Genomic DNA, 16,505 nt, shown 5'->3' with positions numbered 1-16,505 from the left:
AAGCCCACAAGACCAATAAAAGCTAAAAACAATGGAGGAAAATGAAGAATCTTCTGTCAAATCCAAATTCAAATAAAATGAGAGAAGAAGCAATATTCAATTCAATTCAAATGATTTTATTATTGCATTAATAAAAGATAATTTTATTAATATATTTACAAGATGGTAAGAATTTGAATTTATTTCTCAAATTAGGAAAATTGTAAACAACATTTGGTTCTTGAATTTGTCTCATGAATTCTTGAATTACTAAATTATAAGAATAAAATAATGCTCATTTGATCATCTTTGTGCCCTCACTCCCTGTGTCCTTTGAAGTTTGAGTTGATAGAAAATTCTTATCTTCCCCCTTTAGTTCCCCACTTTGATTTTTTTTTTGAGGTTATAAAGAGATAAAGAGAATGAAAACTTATTTTTGCTATTTCATTCATGTCTCTCATTGAGTTAAACAGGTCTTTTGTTATCACTGTTATCTTGAAGGGCATTTGTAAATGAAAGACATGTCAATTTTTGCAATTTTTACTTTTGTACCTTGGAGGACAAAAACGAATGTGTTTACTCATGCGTAAAATTTCCCCTTATATTGACCTACTTTGTTGATAGCCAATTAAATTACCGTTAACACAGTATATAATTCATTGATTTTCATCGAAATCTTCTACGAAAAATATAAACTCGAAAAAGTGTTTACCTTCTTTTCTTTTTTGCTGAGTGTTTTTCTCGTAGAATATTTGGCTGAAAGTTAATACATTGTATACCATATGTAATTAAATTGGCTATCAACCTGGGAAAGTTTACGCATGAGTGACACCTTTTTTCTCTCTTCTGAGGCACAAAAGTAAAAATTGAAAAAATGAACAAATTGTCATTCATGAGCAAGGGTTCTTCCATATAACACTAAAAAAGAAAACATTAACAGAATAAGAAACATGAATTAATTTGCAAAAATAATCTATGATCTCTATGATATCTTTGAAGTTCAAAAGATCAATAAAGGCTAAAAAATAATGGAGGATAATGAAGAATCTTCGATCAAATCCAAATTAAGATAAAATAAGTGAAGATGCCATATCAACAAAAATGGTAGAATTTGATTTTTTTTTTCAAATCAGGAAATTTGTAAATTACATTTGGTTCTTATATTTTTGTCATGAATTCTTAAATTGCTAAATAAAGAATGAACTAAACAAATTTTGTTCATTTAACCATCTTTGTGCCTTTACTCCGGACCCTATGTCATTTGAAATTTGAATGGACAGAAAATTCTTATTTTCCCCGCCTTAGTTTCCCACTCTGCTTTTGAGGTTATAAAGAGATAAAGAGAACGTAAACTTATTTTTTTCTATTACATTCAAGTCTCTCATGTGTTAAATTGGTCTTTTTGTTATCATTCTTATCTTGAAGATCATTTGCGAATGACAATAATTATAATAAAAACAATTTTTGCAACTTTTACTTTTGAGCCTCAGAGGGCACAAATGAATGTGTTCACTCATGCGTATTGTTTCCCTTTGTGTTAACCTACTAGGTTGACAGCCAGTTCTATGAAAAATATGAACCAAACCAAGTGTTTACTTTCTTCTTTTTTTTTTGCTGAGTGTAAGCCCCTATATATTATATATATATATATATATATATATATATATATATATGTGTGTGTGTGTGTGTGTGTGTGTGTGTGTGTGTGTGTGTGTGTGTATGTGTGTATACAAATACGTATTGTTTATTCTTAAACGATATGTCTTTGTGTGTGCGTGTGTGGGATATATATATATATATATATATATATATATATATACAATTTGCCTCATTGTGAATATGATGCTGATATCGACTGAAATTCAAATAAAGATCATCCTAAAAAAGAATGTATTCAACAACACACATACATGTACCGCACGCACATCTTTGTATTTATTCTTCATAATTATGGAGAATATTATTACCTCCCGGAAGTGAAATCCTTACACAATGATATGAATGACAGAAAACTATAGGAGTTAAAGTCTCCCTGAACCCCATGCATCTCAAAATTGAAATGGTGTTCTATCACGGCAGAGCCTGAATGAACACCGAGTTTGAGTAAATACTGACAATATGCGCAGATTCGCTCACCACCTTCCGGGTTATACAAATGATCACGATATCGAATCCATCCGGAAATGGTAGCCGTATCATGTCACAATTCTTCATCCGAGGTTTGACAATTTGACAATCTTGAGAGAACTATACAATTCATCCAACCTAAAATATAAGTTTACTAGAAATTAAACAAGTGTAAACTATATTTACATGGTATGGAAAATAGCTTTCATTAAGAAGCAGTATACTCAGTTTTGCTGGAAGACGACATAACTTGCCCCATTAAAGATCATCCTTGGTATATACTATATTATGCATAATGAATGCCATATGAAAAAAACGCGGCCTTTTTGTTGCCATATACATCGTTACATGTATAGTCCTTATAGCAGTCATGGTGTTCAAGCATTTAATGGATAAAGCACAAGCAGTTTATACGCCTACTGACGTTAAGCTTCAATCTTTTAAATCAGCAAGATCAACATTATTGTCACATTATCGCAACCTTCACTCCCTCTCTCTCTCTCTCTCTCTCTCTCTGGGGGGGGGGGGGATGCTAAATGTTTTAACGCTGATCTCATAAAGAACAGTCTGTGTGCTGTAATGAGATAATGCACAATAAAGTTCCTTATAGGGAACATTGTATCACCTATCTTTATACTGCGTGCTTACAGCAGACTTCATTCAATTCATGTAATTTACTGAAAATCAGAATCCAAGTCAATGAAGCAAATGCAATTGACCCTCGATTGCAGTGTCTGCTGTGGCCTTTAGTGATTTCGGAGGAAGACGCGATGTCGAGAGAATAAGGATGGGGGCAAGATGCTATCAACAGATTTATCATTAAATCGACAATAATAATTGATTAACCTACTATCTTCCTTCCTACATGGGCAGCCTATTAGAGCTAACATCAAGGTATAGCTTAAACAATGGCTTGGAATATTTCCAGCGAGCTGTTCGCTGTAATTTGTTCCCGTGCACACACAGAGACACATTGCATAATATTCTAGTGCAGACTATGACAGAGTCAGAAGAGTTTCATTGGCCAATCAGCTTATAGCGCCATTTCAAGTGCTCTGTCGAGTTGAGAAGTGTTGAAAATGTTTCTTGTTGCACTCTCTCAGCTACGACTGTAGTCTGGTTTCCAGACCCTTTGCCAACTGGACTCCGCGGCGACGAAGTCGCCGCCCCGCAACGAAGTCGTTAAACCCTAACCTCTGCGCGACAAAATCAACTTAAACTATACTAGTTTTCGACGTTGAGGGCGTTAATATCATGAATAGCGAAATAGTATGGGCAGAGGGTCTGGAAGCCAGACTACTACGACTGCACACTCGCTCTTTTCTTCACGTAGTAGAGGATGTACGCTGGGTAGAGAAAAGTTGCTACGTTGGCAGCTAGAAACCCAACAAGAACCTGTGGAATCACAGCGGATAAATAGCGAGACGGAAACACACAAGCAGACACCGTCAGTATTTCACGCGATGCCAATTCTGATTGATCATTTATCATTGTATTCACATAAGGAGACAAAGGCTGTTTTTTTTTTCTCTCTCTCTTCATAACCATATCATTGATATTTTGTTTGCGCTTTCATTTTTCTTTTGATCACACCCGGATTTCCATAAAACTGGCATCTTTAGAAAGCTCATTCTCAGTATACCGTCATTTCAATCTTATCAATTTCAAAATAATAATAAAAGCATTTTTTCAAAGCTATTGTATTCGATATTACATATTGCATTGTGACAACTAAACCAATCACTTAATTGCTTCAGAGTACTTATCTACCACATATTCACTCTTTGATCATTCGATTATTAAAGCATCTCGGGCTCAACCTTTTAACGTTTATTCATTTGTCACTGAAGTATACATGGCTGCGTTCATAATAAACATTCAATTTAACCGGTTTCTTCTCACGCGTGAAAGCGATATACTTACGTAAGTTGGGTCTCCATCCAAAACTTCTTGCATGAGTATAAAGAGTGGATACTGCACAAAGCCAACGACTCCGATCAGCATGTAAAGCATGCCGTAGATGATCGCATAGTACTGCATTGGAAATCTGTAAGTGGATGGGTTAGATAGATATTGTTTAATAAGTCTTATGAATAAATAAATAAATAAATAAATAAATAAATAAATAAATTAATTAATTAATTAATTGATTATAAATATATTACAATGTTGGCTGTGAGGAAAGGGGAACTCTCTTCTTTCGGTTGATACCTTATTATGTTGACAAATGCCACGCATGACTGAGCACATGGCATTTAAAGACAACAATGGCAAGTTGCAATTTTTTTTTCCAAGTTTGAGTGTTATCATGAAGGAATAATGAATATCTCGCTGAATGGATGAAATCTGTCAATGAAAGTGGTCAAATAAATAGGCCAGCCTGTACAAACATGACAAATGCCGGTTTGTGTTTAGGGTTTCTTTTATAAACATTTTACGGTCCATAACCTTAACATGGCCACCTGTCCCATGACATGGTCACTCACACAAGAGCTAACCACCACAGTCCATTTTTTTTTCTTCGTTTCAACACATTGCTCGTAGCGACAAACCATGACTTCAATATGAAAAAAAAGATGGATTATGGGTTGGCATTTGTGGTAGTGACCGATATCGAAAACTTGGCCATGTCAAAGGTTATCGACTGTAAACGGTTAGGAGAAACCCTAAACACAAACCTAAAGTCGTGCAGGCTGGCCTGCTTATTAGACCACTTTTATTAACAGATCTCATCTATTCAGGGAGACATTCAATGTTCCTTCATGATAACACTCAAACTTGGAAAAAGTGCAATTCGTCATTGTTGTCTCTAAAGTTCGTGTGGTTAGTCATGCATGGCATTTATCAACACAATTAGGTATCAATGGAAAGCAGAAGAGTTCCCCTTTCCTCACCATCATTATTGTGCTTTCTGCAGCTGACAATAATTATTATCAAATAGTAGCCCTCCAAAGTTGGATTACCTCCTTTTTTAACGCACTTATGATACATAGTTGAGCTCGAAGTGACGCTGAAATAGTGACACTGAAAACAAACAAACAAACAAACATTCAAATATACCCAATCGGAGGTAATGGATCAATTCTAAACAAAAGAAAAAAGAAATACTACTATTATTATCATTCTTAAAAAAGGCTATTGTTAAAGGGGATTTCTTTTTTCTGCAGTTATCGCCTTTGTCTCTCTTTGGGCGCTCATCCAATACGCAAATGAGTCATTGCCTAAACACAGAAATCTCGAGAAGTTATTTTCGGTGTTCTTTTTAAACAGGCAGTGAATAACAATACGCATAATGAATATCGCATGTCGAATTGAGTATATGAATATAAGAACGACCCAAGTCCAATTTTTGGCCAAATTCAGTTTGACATGGGAAATTGTAGCTTATGCATGGACTCATCTTGTGTGTAAATGATAAGTCCTAATTACCCCCGGAAGTGCCTGAAATGAATGAGTTAAATCTTATATGAATGTAAGAATGAAGGACTTGGGTCATTCTTACATTCATATTATAGCGCCCTCTCTCGTCCTTCTCTCATCTCTATAGCAGAATATCATGTATATGAATCAAAGAACGACCCAAGTCCATATGAATCAAAGAACGACCCAAGTCCATCACACAAAATGGCGTCTCCACAATTAATGTTAATGTTAATTGTCATAATAATATATGTTCTAATTTGTATTATAAATGTTGCCTTCCCATCACAGTTACATAGAATATTATTGGACAAACAAAAAAGACATGAAGTTTTTTTTAGTTTACTCGAAATGATCTTCCATGGACTTGGGTCATTCTTATATTCATATACTCAATTCCTTAATCAATGACCATACTTACAAAAGGAGTTTCATGGTTTATTTATTTATTTATCTATTTATTTATTTATTTTTTTTTTGGGGGGGGAGTATAAAACTGGTCCTGTGCTGTGCTGTTTATTACTAACACGTTCTCTTCTTTGTTTCTTTCTTTGATGTTTGCTTGGCTTACATTATGCGTCATGTTTGTATTTGTTTTTGTTGTTGTCGTCGTTGTTTGTTTGTTTGTTTGTTTGTTTGTTTGTTTGTTTAGGTCTTTTTTAAGGATGCCCATCGGGATACAGTCAATGTACAAAATAGCTTAAATGATTCTTTATTATCCCCATGCGGTATTTATAACGGTGCAATAATAGTGGTTACTACTGAAAAGTCATATATTCCTCTGTTGCCTAGATCTACTTTTGCTACCAGCCATTCACTTTTAAAGTCTTTACAATAATCCACATTGGCTCCACTTCCAATTATCTCAAACCAATCTGATTATCTATGCTTATTTTCAGTATGATGATCCTTTATGTTTTTATTCAGTATAAAGGAAAAATAAAACTAATACACAAACTCAAATTCAAATTCAAATTCAAACTTAAACTCCCCAAAGCTACACATAGTCATGAAAATGGTAGATTACACTGCAATTATTTCATAATCTTTGTAATTCTTATACCCATGTTTTAACATTCATGAATTAACAAGAAACACTCTTCACATATTAAAGAGTTCATCTCTTTATCAATTTTCCTCATTTAGAGTACATTTCTAATTTCGTGATTATATGATTCTAATTTGTACAAACACCCTACTCTGTTATATTTAAACGTATATGCATATTTCGGTATACAAATCTTGAACAATTCTTAAGCTTCACTGCCACTCACGGTAATAAACCATGAATAAATGATAAAGATATGCGGTCACTCCGAATACAGCGTTAAGTACCTCATTCTTATCATTGACACACACCCACCCACACACACACACACACACATTCAAACTTGAATAACAAAGGCAAAATCTAAAGCGGTACTGAGGGTTTGGTAAAGACAGAGTGAGTGAAAAGAAAAATAAGAAGAACAAGAAAGGGAAAAGAAACAGACAAGAACAACAGACACGACAAGGGGAGAGAATGATAATCTAATCTATTCAAAATAAAAATATCTGAGATAAGATGAAAAATTAGGAGATGAGAAGAGAAAACGAAAGACAGTATGAAGAGAAAAATATGGAGATGGGATGAATGATGCGCTGAGAGGGAGAAGAGCGTAGACAGAAAAAAGAGCGAAGGAGCTAAAGAGATAGAAATATAGATAGATAGATAGATAGATAGATAGATAGATAGATAGATAGATAAAATATAAATCACAGATAGATAAATAGATCATAATCAAAACTAGTTTTGATCTACTCACGTGACCGGAACTACACCTGCCGAGACGCAGTATAGAGTGGACCGGCACAAGGTAAGCATGGCGAAGGTGAAGGGCTGGAGGGGCAGGTAAGGGATAAGCATACACACCGTGTAGATCAGGGACATGCAAGTTGTGAGTGCGATCGGCAAGCAGCTGTTCCTAAGGTCCGCCATGGGCCCGGCTGTAGAATCACCTGACGGATGTCACCAGAGAACAGGCGGATAATGTAAAAGCTCTGCTCACTTAGCGTTTAAAAAAGTTTTTCTTATTAATTGAGGTTTGATTTATTACATAAATGTATTAGCATCATACTCAATCATACGATGACGTATGCGTGGTCGCACTAGAAATGAAGGTAATTTGGAAGGAATTTGTCACAAGAGAATCTTTGCCATCAACTTTAACCCTATAAAGCCCAAGCTATTTTGACCCCTTCCAGGCCCAAGGGGGGGCACATTGTGCCCCCCCTATAGAACTTCTTTATTATATGATGTATGACCGTTATATTTGGCACATGGGTAGAGCAACTTGTACTCTACATGACCCAACATTTGAAATTTCTCAAGGTCATCCACAGAGGGCGCTATTTACCAAAATATAAAGAAATACATAGGAAATATGCTAAAATCATGTTTTTTCTGTTTATTTCTTTATCCCAAGTATATATCTTTTTATTTCATATCAATCATTTTCATATTTACCTAAAAGCAAAAGCAAGTCAACCTTCACTATTTGTTATGGTTCAAATTTCTCAAGGTCAACACATGGGGGCGCTTTTCATTGCAATATAAGGAAATATATAAAACCTATGATGTATTGCTTGGAATAGATACATATATTGGTATTGCATTTCATATTTCCAAAATATTGTAATTTTGAGTTTGTAGATTGATAATATGATAAACAAATGATATTACAGGCAAAACTTGTGTGAAGATAACACAAAATAAAAGGGTAGTCTTTGGAAAATGCTGTATTTTTGATTATTTCTATTATATCTATTGTTTGATGCCTATGTGATATAGAAAACAAAGGAAATAATAAGAAAACCATTTCATGATAATTCACAACCATAATTCCTTCACCCTTTGGTCCTTCAGCAAATTACAAGCCAAGAAAAACCCCATTTCATCCATTATTATACTGTTAACTGAAATTGGAACAGAAAATCATGCAAAATCTGACGAACATGGTTGGCAGTTTATGGTTGCCATGGCAACCAGCAATATTGGACATAGCTAAATTATACATCAAAATGTGCGCAATAAGATTTTAGGAAAAGTCACCAAATTTGGTTGAAATCGGGTAAAGGGTGTAGGAGCAGCAAACAAAAATATGGTAGGGGGGGCACAATGTGCCCCCCCTTGGGCTTTATAGGGTTAACTCATTTGTGACGGACAGACAACGGATCAAGGCCATTGGGACCCCCAAAAGTCCCGCCTTCACATTCAGCTGATGGCGACACAGTTTCTGGAAAGAAATGCATTCTTGCGTTGCATAATCTGCTCCTTGCAGATAGGAGTATGAAGGTGATTTGGAAATAATAAACGCATAGTTACCTTCACCGTCTTCATCCTTGCGGCAGAATTTCAGCTTCTTCCTGTCCAGCAGCAGACCACTCAAGGGCGCCCCCACCAGGCTGAGGAGGCTAAATATCGCGAGCAGGTTGGTGTATCGGCTAACTGGCATAGAATTGACAGCAGAACACATGTATTAGATCCATTGACGTTGATGGCAATTACTATTTCAACATAAAGCTCCTACATATTTCACTTTCGAACTTGACATGACATAATTCGGCATACTTTACATTGTTTGGCAACAATACATCCATACTAAACGTTGCTATTGATTTTCAGTCATATCTATGCATATGCTACCATTAGTAAAGGTTTTCCGTCTATTTTCGCACTTTTAAGAATAAATTCCAAATAACCATATTCTTTATATTCATATTCGTTCCGAATTTAGTCAATTGCCACTGTAATTCGCATTTCATCAACCATTTTCGAAGACACCGCATTCGAAATCGTCAATATTGCCATTGAAGAAATTCATCCCGACCTGTCATCAAATGGAGAATGTGGGGATCGAATCTGTCTTCGCTCCCACAATTTTTACCAACTTTTATTTTAAAACAAATTAGTCAGATGGTATTGCGGTCTTTTATTGTGTGTGAAACAATTCCGCGTACTCTTTTATCTTGGTGTGTTTGTATGTGTGTGTGTGTGTGTGTGTGTGTGTGTGTGTGTGGGAGAGGCACACGTGTGGAAAAGTGAATGGTTGCAGGAAAAATGAAATAACCAAGAAATCACAACAAAAGAGATATGATATGAACTTGAAGGAAGATTCGACGAAAATGATCGCTAAGAGCGGAAAATTGCTTTTGCTGTTTTGTGTGCATCACGAGTGATTGATGAATTTGAATATTAAATAACGAGAATGTGTGACAAATTACTAATTTGAATAAACTTTACTTGAAAATGATCACTGACAGAAGAATTTGAAACTAGGATTGGCATATTCCAGATATCTCGGGACGAAATTGAACTATACAAATCTATCAGGTTGAATGAAAACTAGTATGGAAACGAAAGGGGGACCTATCATACATTGTATTATGAAACATTGCTATTTTCATGATCATTCTATCAAACATCATCTTTCCATTATTGTTTTCGCTATCATACGATGCTTTTTCATTGCAGTCGTCGTAATTAACAGTATCCATGGTATCGCTGTCATTCTGAACTTTACTGGTGTAGTGTCATCATTGAGTTTATTGATTTGCTTTTGCATTTGCAAAACGAAATAAGACCGAAAATAAATCCGGAACAATGTCCACAGAATATAATAAAAGTGATTGCAATCATCCTTCCTTTGTTCATCAGGGACTTGCAAAGAATGATAGGCCTATACTAATTAGGCCCTACATTAATTTCTACCAGCAGTAAAGTAAGTATTGCCGATTACGTAAAGTTACCGACGTCCAGGTCTCCATCGGACAACCATGTCAGCCACGGATTCATGATACCGACGACGAAGAACATCTGGACTTGGATGATGATGCCCCAGAAACATAGACAGACAAACATTGGATTTTTCAGACATGACGCAAGGGACGGATACTCCTTGTTCCGAAACATTTCCGCCTCTTCTTCGCGGGACTCAGTCGACTTGCGCTTAGCATCTGCGGCTATTTCCGGCAAGGATTCCCTGGCTTTACTCACTGTAAATAAAGATGAAAGATCAAAATTGCATAATCATTGCCATATTCTTTTGAGCAGGACGTTTGCCCTACTTCGGTTTCTCACAGATATTTTACTATCAGTCATATTGATGAAAAATATGTATCGCGAAAGCTAATCTATGATGATGATGATGACGATGATGATAAGAGTAACTATAATGCTAATAATAACATTGATAATAATGATGATAATAGTTTACGTTTTCCCGTTCATTTTCAAATTTTTTTTCATTCAGTTTGATAGATTTCTAGTTTAATTTAGTCCATAGAAATCTGGAAAAGGCCAATGTTAGTTTCAAATTCCTCTTTTGAATATTCAGCTCGAAAGAAGAAAAATGATTGTGAATGACGGTATGTCAATGCCTGAGCAAATTTGACGAAAATGAATGCTTCTGATACGAAATTGAACAACAAAACAATGAAATTGGCCGGAAAACGTACACTTAGAAGAAAAGAAGAAGGGGAGAAATAAGGAGAAGGAGCAAAAAGGAAACCAGAGGAAGATGCAGTATACAAAAAAAAAAAAAATGAGAAGATTAGAAAGAGAAGAGGAGCGAGAGAAAATGACGGCAAATTCTATCATGTTGAGGGGAAAAAGCAGTTCTTACAAACCTTCCACTTTCTCTTCGACGTCAAATCCATCGTTGTTGTACTCGCCGCTCTGGACGCCCACTTCGCGGCTTAATGGATGATCTCCATTGGATGTGATGGCGTTCTCCTCTGTTCTGCCGCAGAGTTTTGAGCAGGGTCTGGAGAGCCGGTAACCCGGCGGGAGTGGCCAAGGGATGTGGTCCTTCGGTAGGAGAGCGGTGCTGACGTTGAAAAACAATGCGGTTATTGCAAGCGCCGTCACGGACAACTGCAGCGACACTCCATTGTCATAAGCAATCTGTGGTGGGGGGGGGGGGGGAGTAAGACTTGACTTTACATTGGTACATGACATTTATCCCGGCTAAATACCAATAAAACGCTCACCAAGGAAAACAGTTACACCTTTGATCCCGTGCATTGTCTAGACTCTGTAGGACGTATAGTCTGCCTTTGCTTGCTGGTTCCATTCAATGACGTCACAAATATCTGGTGCATTTCGATAGGTTTTCGAAAATACCGTCGAATGGTATTCTCCTCGCTTTCATGCAGCACCTTTTTTCTCCGTGATGTCGAGAATCTTAATGGCTAGGCTGGCTAAAACTTCATGAAATATTATTCATGTTTGATATCTTTAACTTGCAGTTTTCAATTTAATTCAATTCATTTATTTTCATTCTTCTTTTTTCCAACAAAACATAACACATAATAGAACTGGAATTACATCATAAACATAAATATTCGACTTTGCAAAAGATGAATGATACAGATAAATAAAAGGATGCATACTGGCAAAACTGAGAGGTCCACTAAAAAGCAAGCTGGTATGTTGTGAACCACTCAAAGAAAGTTTTAGCTGCCTGCAAAACTTACTGTTAAATCGATCAAGGCTTGACCTCACTTTCATAGAGTAAAGTTGGTTTAAAACTATTCTTGTATTTAAAAAGTGGCATAATTTATTGTATCTATATGCGGTGGTATATAGACTTGATGTAAAACTGACCTTGACGAGAAAGAGGATGAGAGAGGAAGTGTCATAGCAACCATTCATGACTCCGATGACAGTTGATTTTTTCTGTGGAAACAAGTTGGACACCTGGGGGGGGGGGGGGGGGAGAGCCGGGAAGGGGGGGGGGAAGAGAAATTTGCACAAGATCAACAAGACACCCAAGCCTCGAGCCTAAATAACACATCCACGCCGTATTACTGTTGACTTTTAGGGATACGAACAGAATGGCGAAAATTTCATGGAAATTGGACTTCAAAATAGTGAAAATGTGAACTTTTAGATTGCCACATGCTTCAACAGAATACCTCAAGTGATATAGTGTCATTAACTCACGATTTTCTCATTGGTGTTTTGCACAAAATATCATTGAAATAATGTTTTATACTATAACAGTCTTCTGCATCTGATCTGTGATGGCGAAGTCAGTCGTATGATGTGAAGTTAATCAATTGTATGATCTTTGCAAGATGATATCAATAAAAAACCCCGTTTTTTCTGCATTACATCTTGTCTATCAGTGTTACCCAAAACGGAATGAAATGAAGTTCAACCAGGGAGGTGGACCATCTCCCTGGTTCAACTGACATGGACATCCGTCCATCATCGTCACATGCATTCTTTGACCGTTCACAGCTCTCCCCATCCCACCCCACTAGACCTATATAATTCTTTTCATCACCACCTCCGCAAAAACAAACAAACAAACAAACAAACAAAAGAAAAACACACTCACAAAATTACCTCGAAGCTACTTATAATGATTAATAGTCCACCTGTGCCCTGACAGATGAGCGCAGGATAGAGTAGTTCTGGCACTTCGGGCGAGCTCAGGGCGAGACACACGTACCCGAGCAAGACGATCAACCTTTGAACATAATATAAACGTTGGCGGTTACCAGATTATCCAATTTTGTTTTTGTTTTTCTTTTGGTTTCTGAAAGTGGCATCAAACTCAAACATATTCCCATATTGAATTAGTCTTTCATATGATAAATGAAAAAAAAATCAAGATTAAACAGTCATAATAGTAGGTCGTAAATGTTTCATTGAGCATGAACGTGGAAAGAGCAAGTCATAAAGTTCAGATTTCTCTTGACACACTACAATCGGTCGCAAATGCGATGAAGTGATGACGTCATGAGATGAACAGCTCTTTAATTATTCATGACTAGTGCAATTCAGTCAAGCTGCAGCTAAAATCCTCAAGTTCGTTTGTACGTAATGAGTATTATACAATTAAGAATTCGTTCCATGATATTTTGAAATAAAAGGAAACTACGTGAGGACGTGAGAACTTCCATTGCTGTGTGATATTCTCTCAATAATATTTATGACACTTTTTAACTGTCTGTTTATCTTATTGTCACACTATTCCTCACAGTCAGTTTGAACATGATATGGTCACTCTATAGCTGTGTAGCCCTCACATACCCAGACAGTCTTCTTTTGATATTTTTCCTCTCTTTTTTTTTTGTCTGAATGTGACAGAAAAGCAATTGATAAGTCTGGACTCTGTACACTTTAACAGTGAGATCACAAACACACACACACACACACACACACACACACATTTGAATGATTTCAACTATCCTATTATAGTCTAATATTTTCATACTTTGCCTTAATAAAGGTGTAGCTTCATCCTAGCGAAAAATGTCTTTAAATAGTAATAAGCAAGCAGGTGTATCTTTTCCAAGCGGACGACTTTGAAAAAGATGAAAATTATTAAAGTGTAGAATGTTTAGGTAAATATATCAAATGACAGCTATATAAGGAATGTAAAAATCTGTTACAGAATTTAAGAAAAAATTATAATCTACGTTGTCCTCACGTGAAAGCAATCCGGGCCACTCGAATCCCGCCTTTCTGACAGACAAACCCCACAGGTAGCATACTGATAGGCAGGGTCACCATGGAAACGGTGTACGCCAAGACCAATTCGGCATCCTGCTCCTCGCATACGTCGCTTGATTCCGAGGCTGGTATCGTCGTTGGTGACTTCTGCGAGTTGCTGGTGGCAGTGGCATTGATCCACCTCGTTCCATCTAAATTGGTAAAAATGAGAAGGATATGAGAAAAGTATATGTATATTGATGTATGCATATATATGTTTATGTATATATATATATATATATATGTGTGTGTGTGTGTGTGTGTGTGTCTCATCATATTATGTTATATCATAATATTATGTTATATTATATTATATCATTATATTACATAGTGCGAGAGATCATCCTGTCCGAAACGTACACGGTGCCTCATTGTGGGTAGCTTATAGTGAGAGAAATTAGACTTGTTATGCGTGTTCTGTAAAAGTAATTAAAAGTAATTACATTTTAGGGTCTATAATTACAATTGGCGTATTTATCACATTTAGGGTGATGCATACCAGAGGTTTCCATTGACGTGGACGGGGAGCTGACCTGCTGGCAGAGGTCGCTGTAGTAACCCATGTCTTTGAGCACGTAGACGAGCGACGGCCAGCCGATGACGATGCCGGCGTGGAGGAGGTTCTCCAGTGCCGTAAGAATAAGAACTACCGCTCTCTCCGTTTTGATGCCCATCTTGAATCCTGAAGACCACTGGAGAGAAGAGGGGTTGTTTTACGCAGTTGCAGAAGTGGAAATGTACAGTTGTATTAGTAGTAGGAAAAGTCGTACTATTTGAGGTAGTAGTAGTAGTAAAAGAAGAAGTAAGTAAATATTAGCAGAATGAATAGTAGTGTTGCAATTCTCCTTGTAGTAGTAGGACCCTATATGGAGACCTACAAAGAATAACACAGAACATAAAAAGAATGAACATATAAACAAAAAAAAAGCACTCGTAGAGCGCAAACTTCTGCCAGGCAGCCCATTTTCACCCATTATACACCCATGATTATAATTCCCCAATTTCCCAACAGAATCGAAGCCTTTAATTTACGTCATCAGCATGATCAGCCTCCAGCTACTACTGTGCGGTGCCTTGCTCGAGGAGATCACTCGCTTTTAGAGCGCGTAACTGTGCAAACTTCAAATACGCGCAGGGTGAACTCCCAAGTTCACTAACTATACTATCTACTAAAAGTTGAAATATCCTTTAGAAATCCATAAAAATTCACGGATCACTACCAAAAATTGAATCATCTGTTCCTTGTGTCATTATCAACTTTTCCTGCAAGTTTCATTCAAATCCGTTTACAACTTCTTCTTTTTTCAGTTATTTTGCACACAAACAAACGCCGATGAAAACATACCATCCTTACTTGGCGGATGTAACAAACCAACGCCGGCAAAAATGACAAACGACAAAAAGCAGAGCTATAGACGATGGAGACAAAGATCAAGAAAAAGGCAATTGAGAATAGGACTATCGGACAGAGAAGATAGAGAAAGGGCAAATTGAGATTATGACACAGAAGATCATTATAGCATATTTTAGAGTTTGATGAAATATTGATCAAAACAAATTTTCTTGATAGTTTGAATGTAAAACTCACCGTTTTAGGGTTATGTGAAACTTGGATGAATGGCAATTTTACGTCATTGTCACAATTAAAAGGTTATACACTGGTTACAAATAAAAGAGATTGTAAACGAAATTAAGGTGTGGCACTCTATGATATGTGAAGCATGACTTGAAAATTGAACTGATATCAGATATAAATTATAATTTAATATAATATTCATATTACTATGTTAAATGATTAGAAAAAAAACACACACACACACACAAATGATTTAGAGGGAAAATGTATGAGCTACCAAACTGTTATCACTTTGATTGTATGTCAATTCTAAAATTATATTAGATTCATCCTATTTCCGCAACTAACTTGTTTTTATAATGCATGTAATGGGCGACTCTAGAGGGGTTATAAAGACCAATGAAATATCAAACTGTTCCTGTTTGCGAGAGATAAACGTATAATATATAGTATACAGCATACGTACTCCACTACAAATTTGTATATAGTTATGAGGAAATAACATGACAAATATAACAGTTTGAGAGCGCTTCCTCACCAAAAAAACGAACAAGCAAACAAATAATCAAACATTGAGTAAACCAATCTAAGCATGACATAGATTATGATAGATTATGCATGATGTCATAAATATAATTACTTGTCAGCACAGCTTGCAGTAAACTGCTAAAAATTTCCGATTTGTATTCGCATCCCTTTGAAATATATCATGCACAGGTTGAATAACTCTGGCGATCGTCCTAGTAGACCTATCACGTGGAATGGTATATGTATCTATGTTCGCAAACGTTCTTCTTTACTAAAAGAACATATTAATCCCCCCCCAAAAAAAAAGTCACTTAATGACAATGAAGTCTC

The 16,505-nt window shown here is 36.3% G+C and overlaps 1 protein-coding gene across 1 annotated transcript; it reads right to left on the bottom strand.

Annotated features, from left to right (window-relative positions):
- Nucleotides 1-3,405: 3,405 nt before the first annotated feature.
- On the bottom strand, nt 3,406-14,745 carry LOC139738426 (equilibrative nucleobase transporter 1-like). Its single transcript, XM_071649063.1, has 10 exons — nt 14,571-14,745; nt 14,010-14,223; nt 12,920-13,043; nt 12,173-12,265; nt 11,194-11,470; nt 10,315-10,560; nt 8,897-9,013; nt 7,332-7,524; nt 4,030-4,153; nt 3,406-3,501 (listed from the first exon to the last, which is right to left on the bottom strand). The coding sequence occupies exons 1-10, from the start codon at nt 14,743-14,745 to the stop codon at nt 3,406-3,408; spliced, it is 1,659 nt and encodes a 552-aa protein (XP_071505164.1).
- Between the last annotated feature and the right edge of the window lie 1,760 nt (nt 14,746-16,505).

Source organism: Diadema antillarum, unplaced genomic scaffold, assembly GCF_040938485.1.
Source record: "Diadema antillarum isolate AM-2024a unplaced genomic scaffold, OU_Dant_1.0 seq00000740_RagTag, whole genome shotgun sequence".
Taxonomy (NCBI): domain Eukaryota; kingdom Metazoa; phylum Echinodermata; class Echinoidea; order Diadematoida; family Diadematidae; genus Diadema; species Diadema antillarum.
This window is presented reverse-complemented; position numbering and strand designations above follow the sequence as displayed.

What these genes read in the sequence shown, in the direction of transcription:
- LOC139738426 (XM_071649063.1), bottom strand. Translation starts at nt 14,745, where the DNA reads ATGGGCATCAAAACGGAGAGAGCGGTAGTTCTTATTCTTACGGCACTG. An exon ending in GTGGCCCGGATTGCTTTCAC is followed by an intron (nt 13,044 to 14,009) that starts GTGAGGACAACG and finishes TTATGTTCAAAG; the next exon opens with GTTGATCGTCTTGCTCGGGT. An exon ending in CGTCGAAGAGAAAGTGGAAG is followed by an intron (nt 10,561 to 11,193) that starts GTTTGTAAGAAC and finishes CTTTATTTACAG; the next exon opens with TGAGTAAAGCCAGGGAATCC.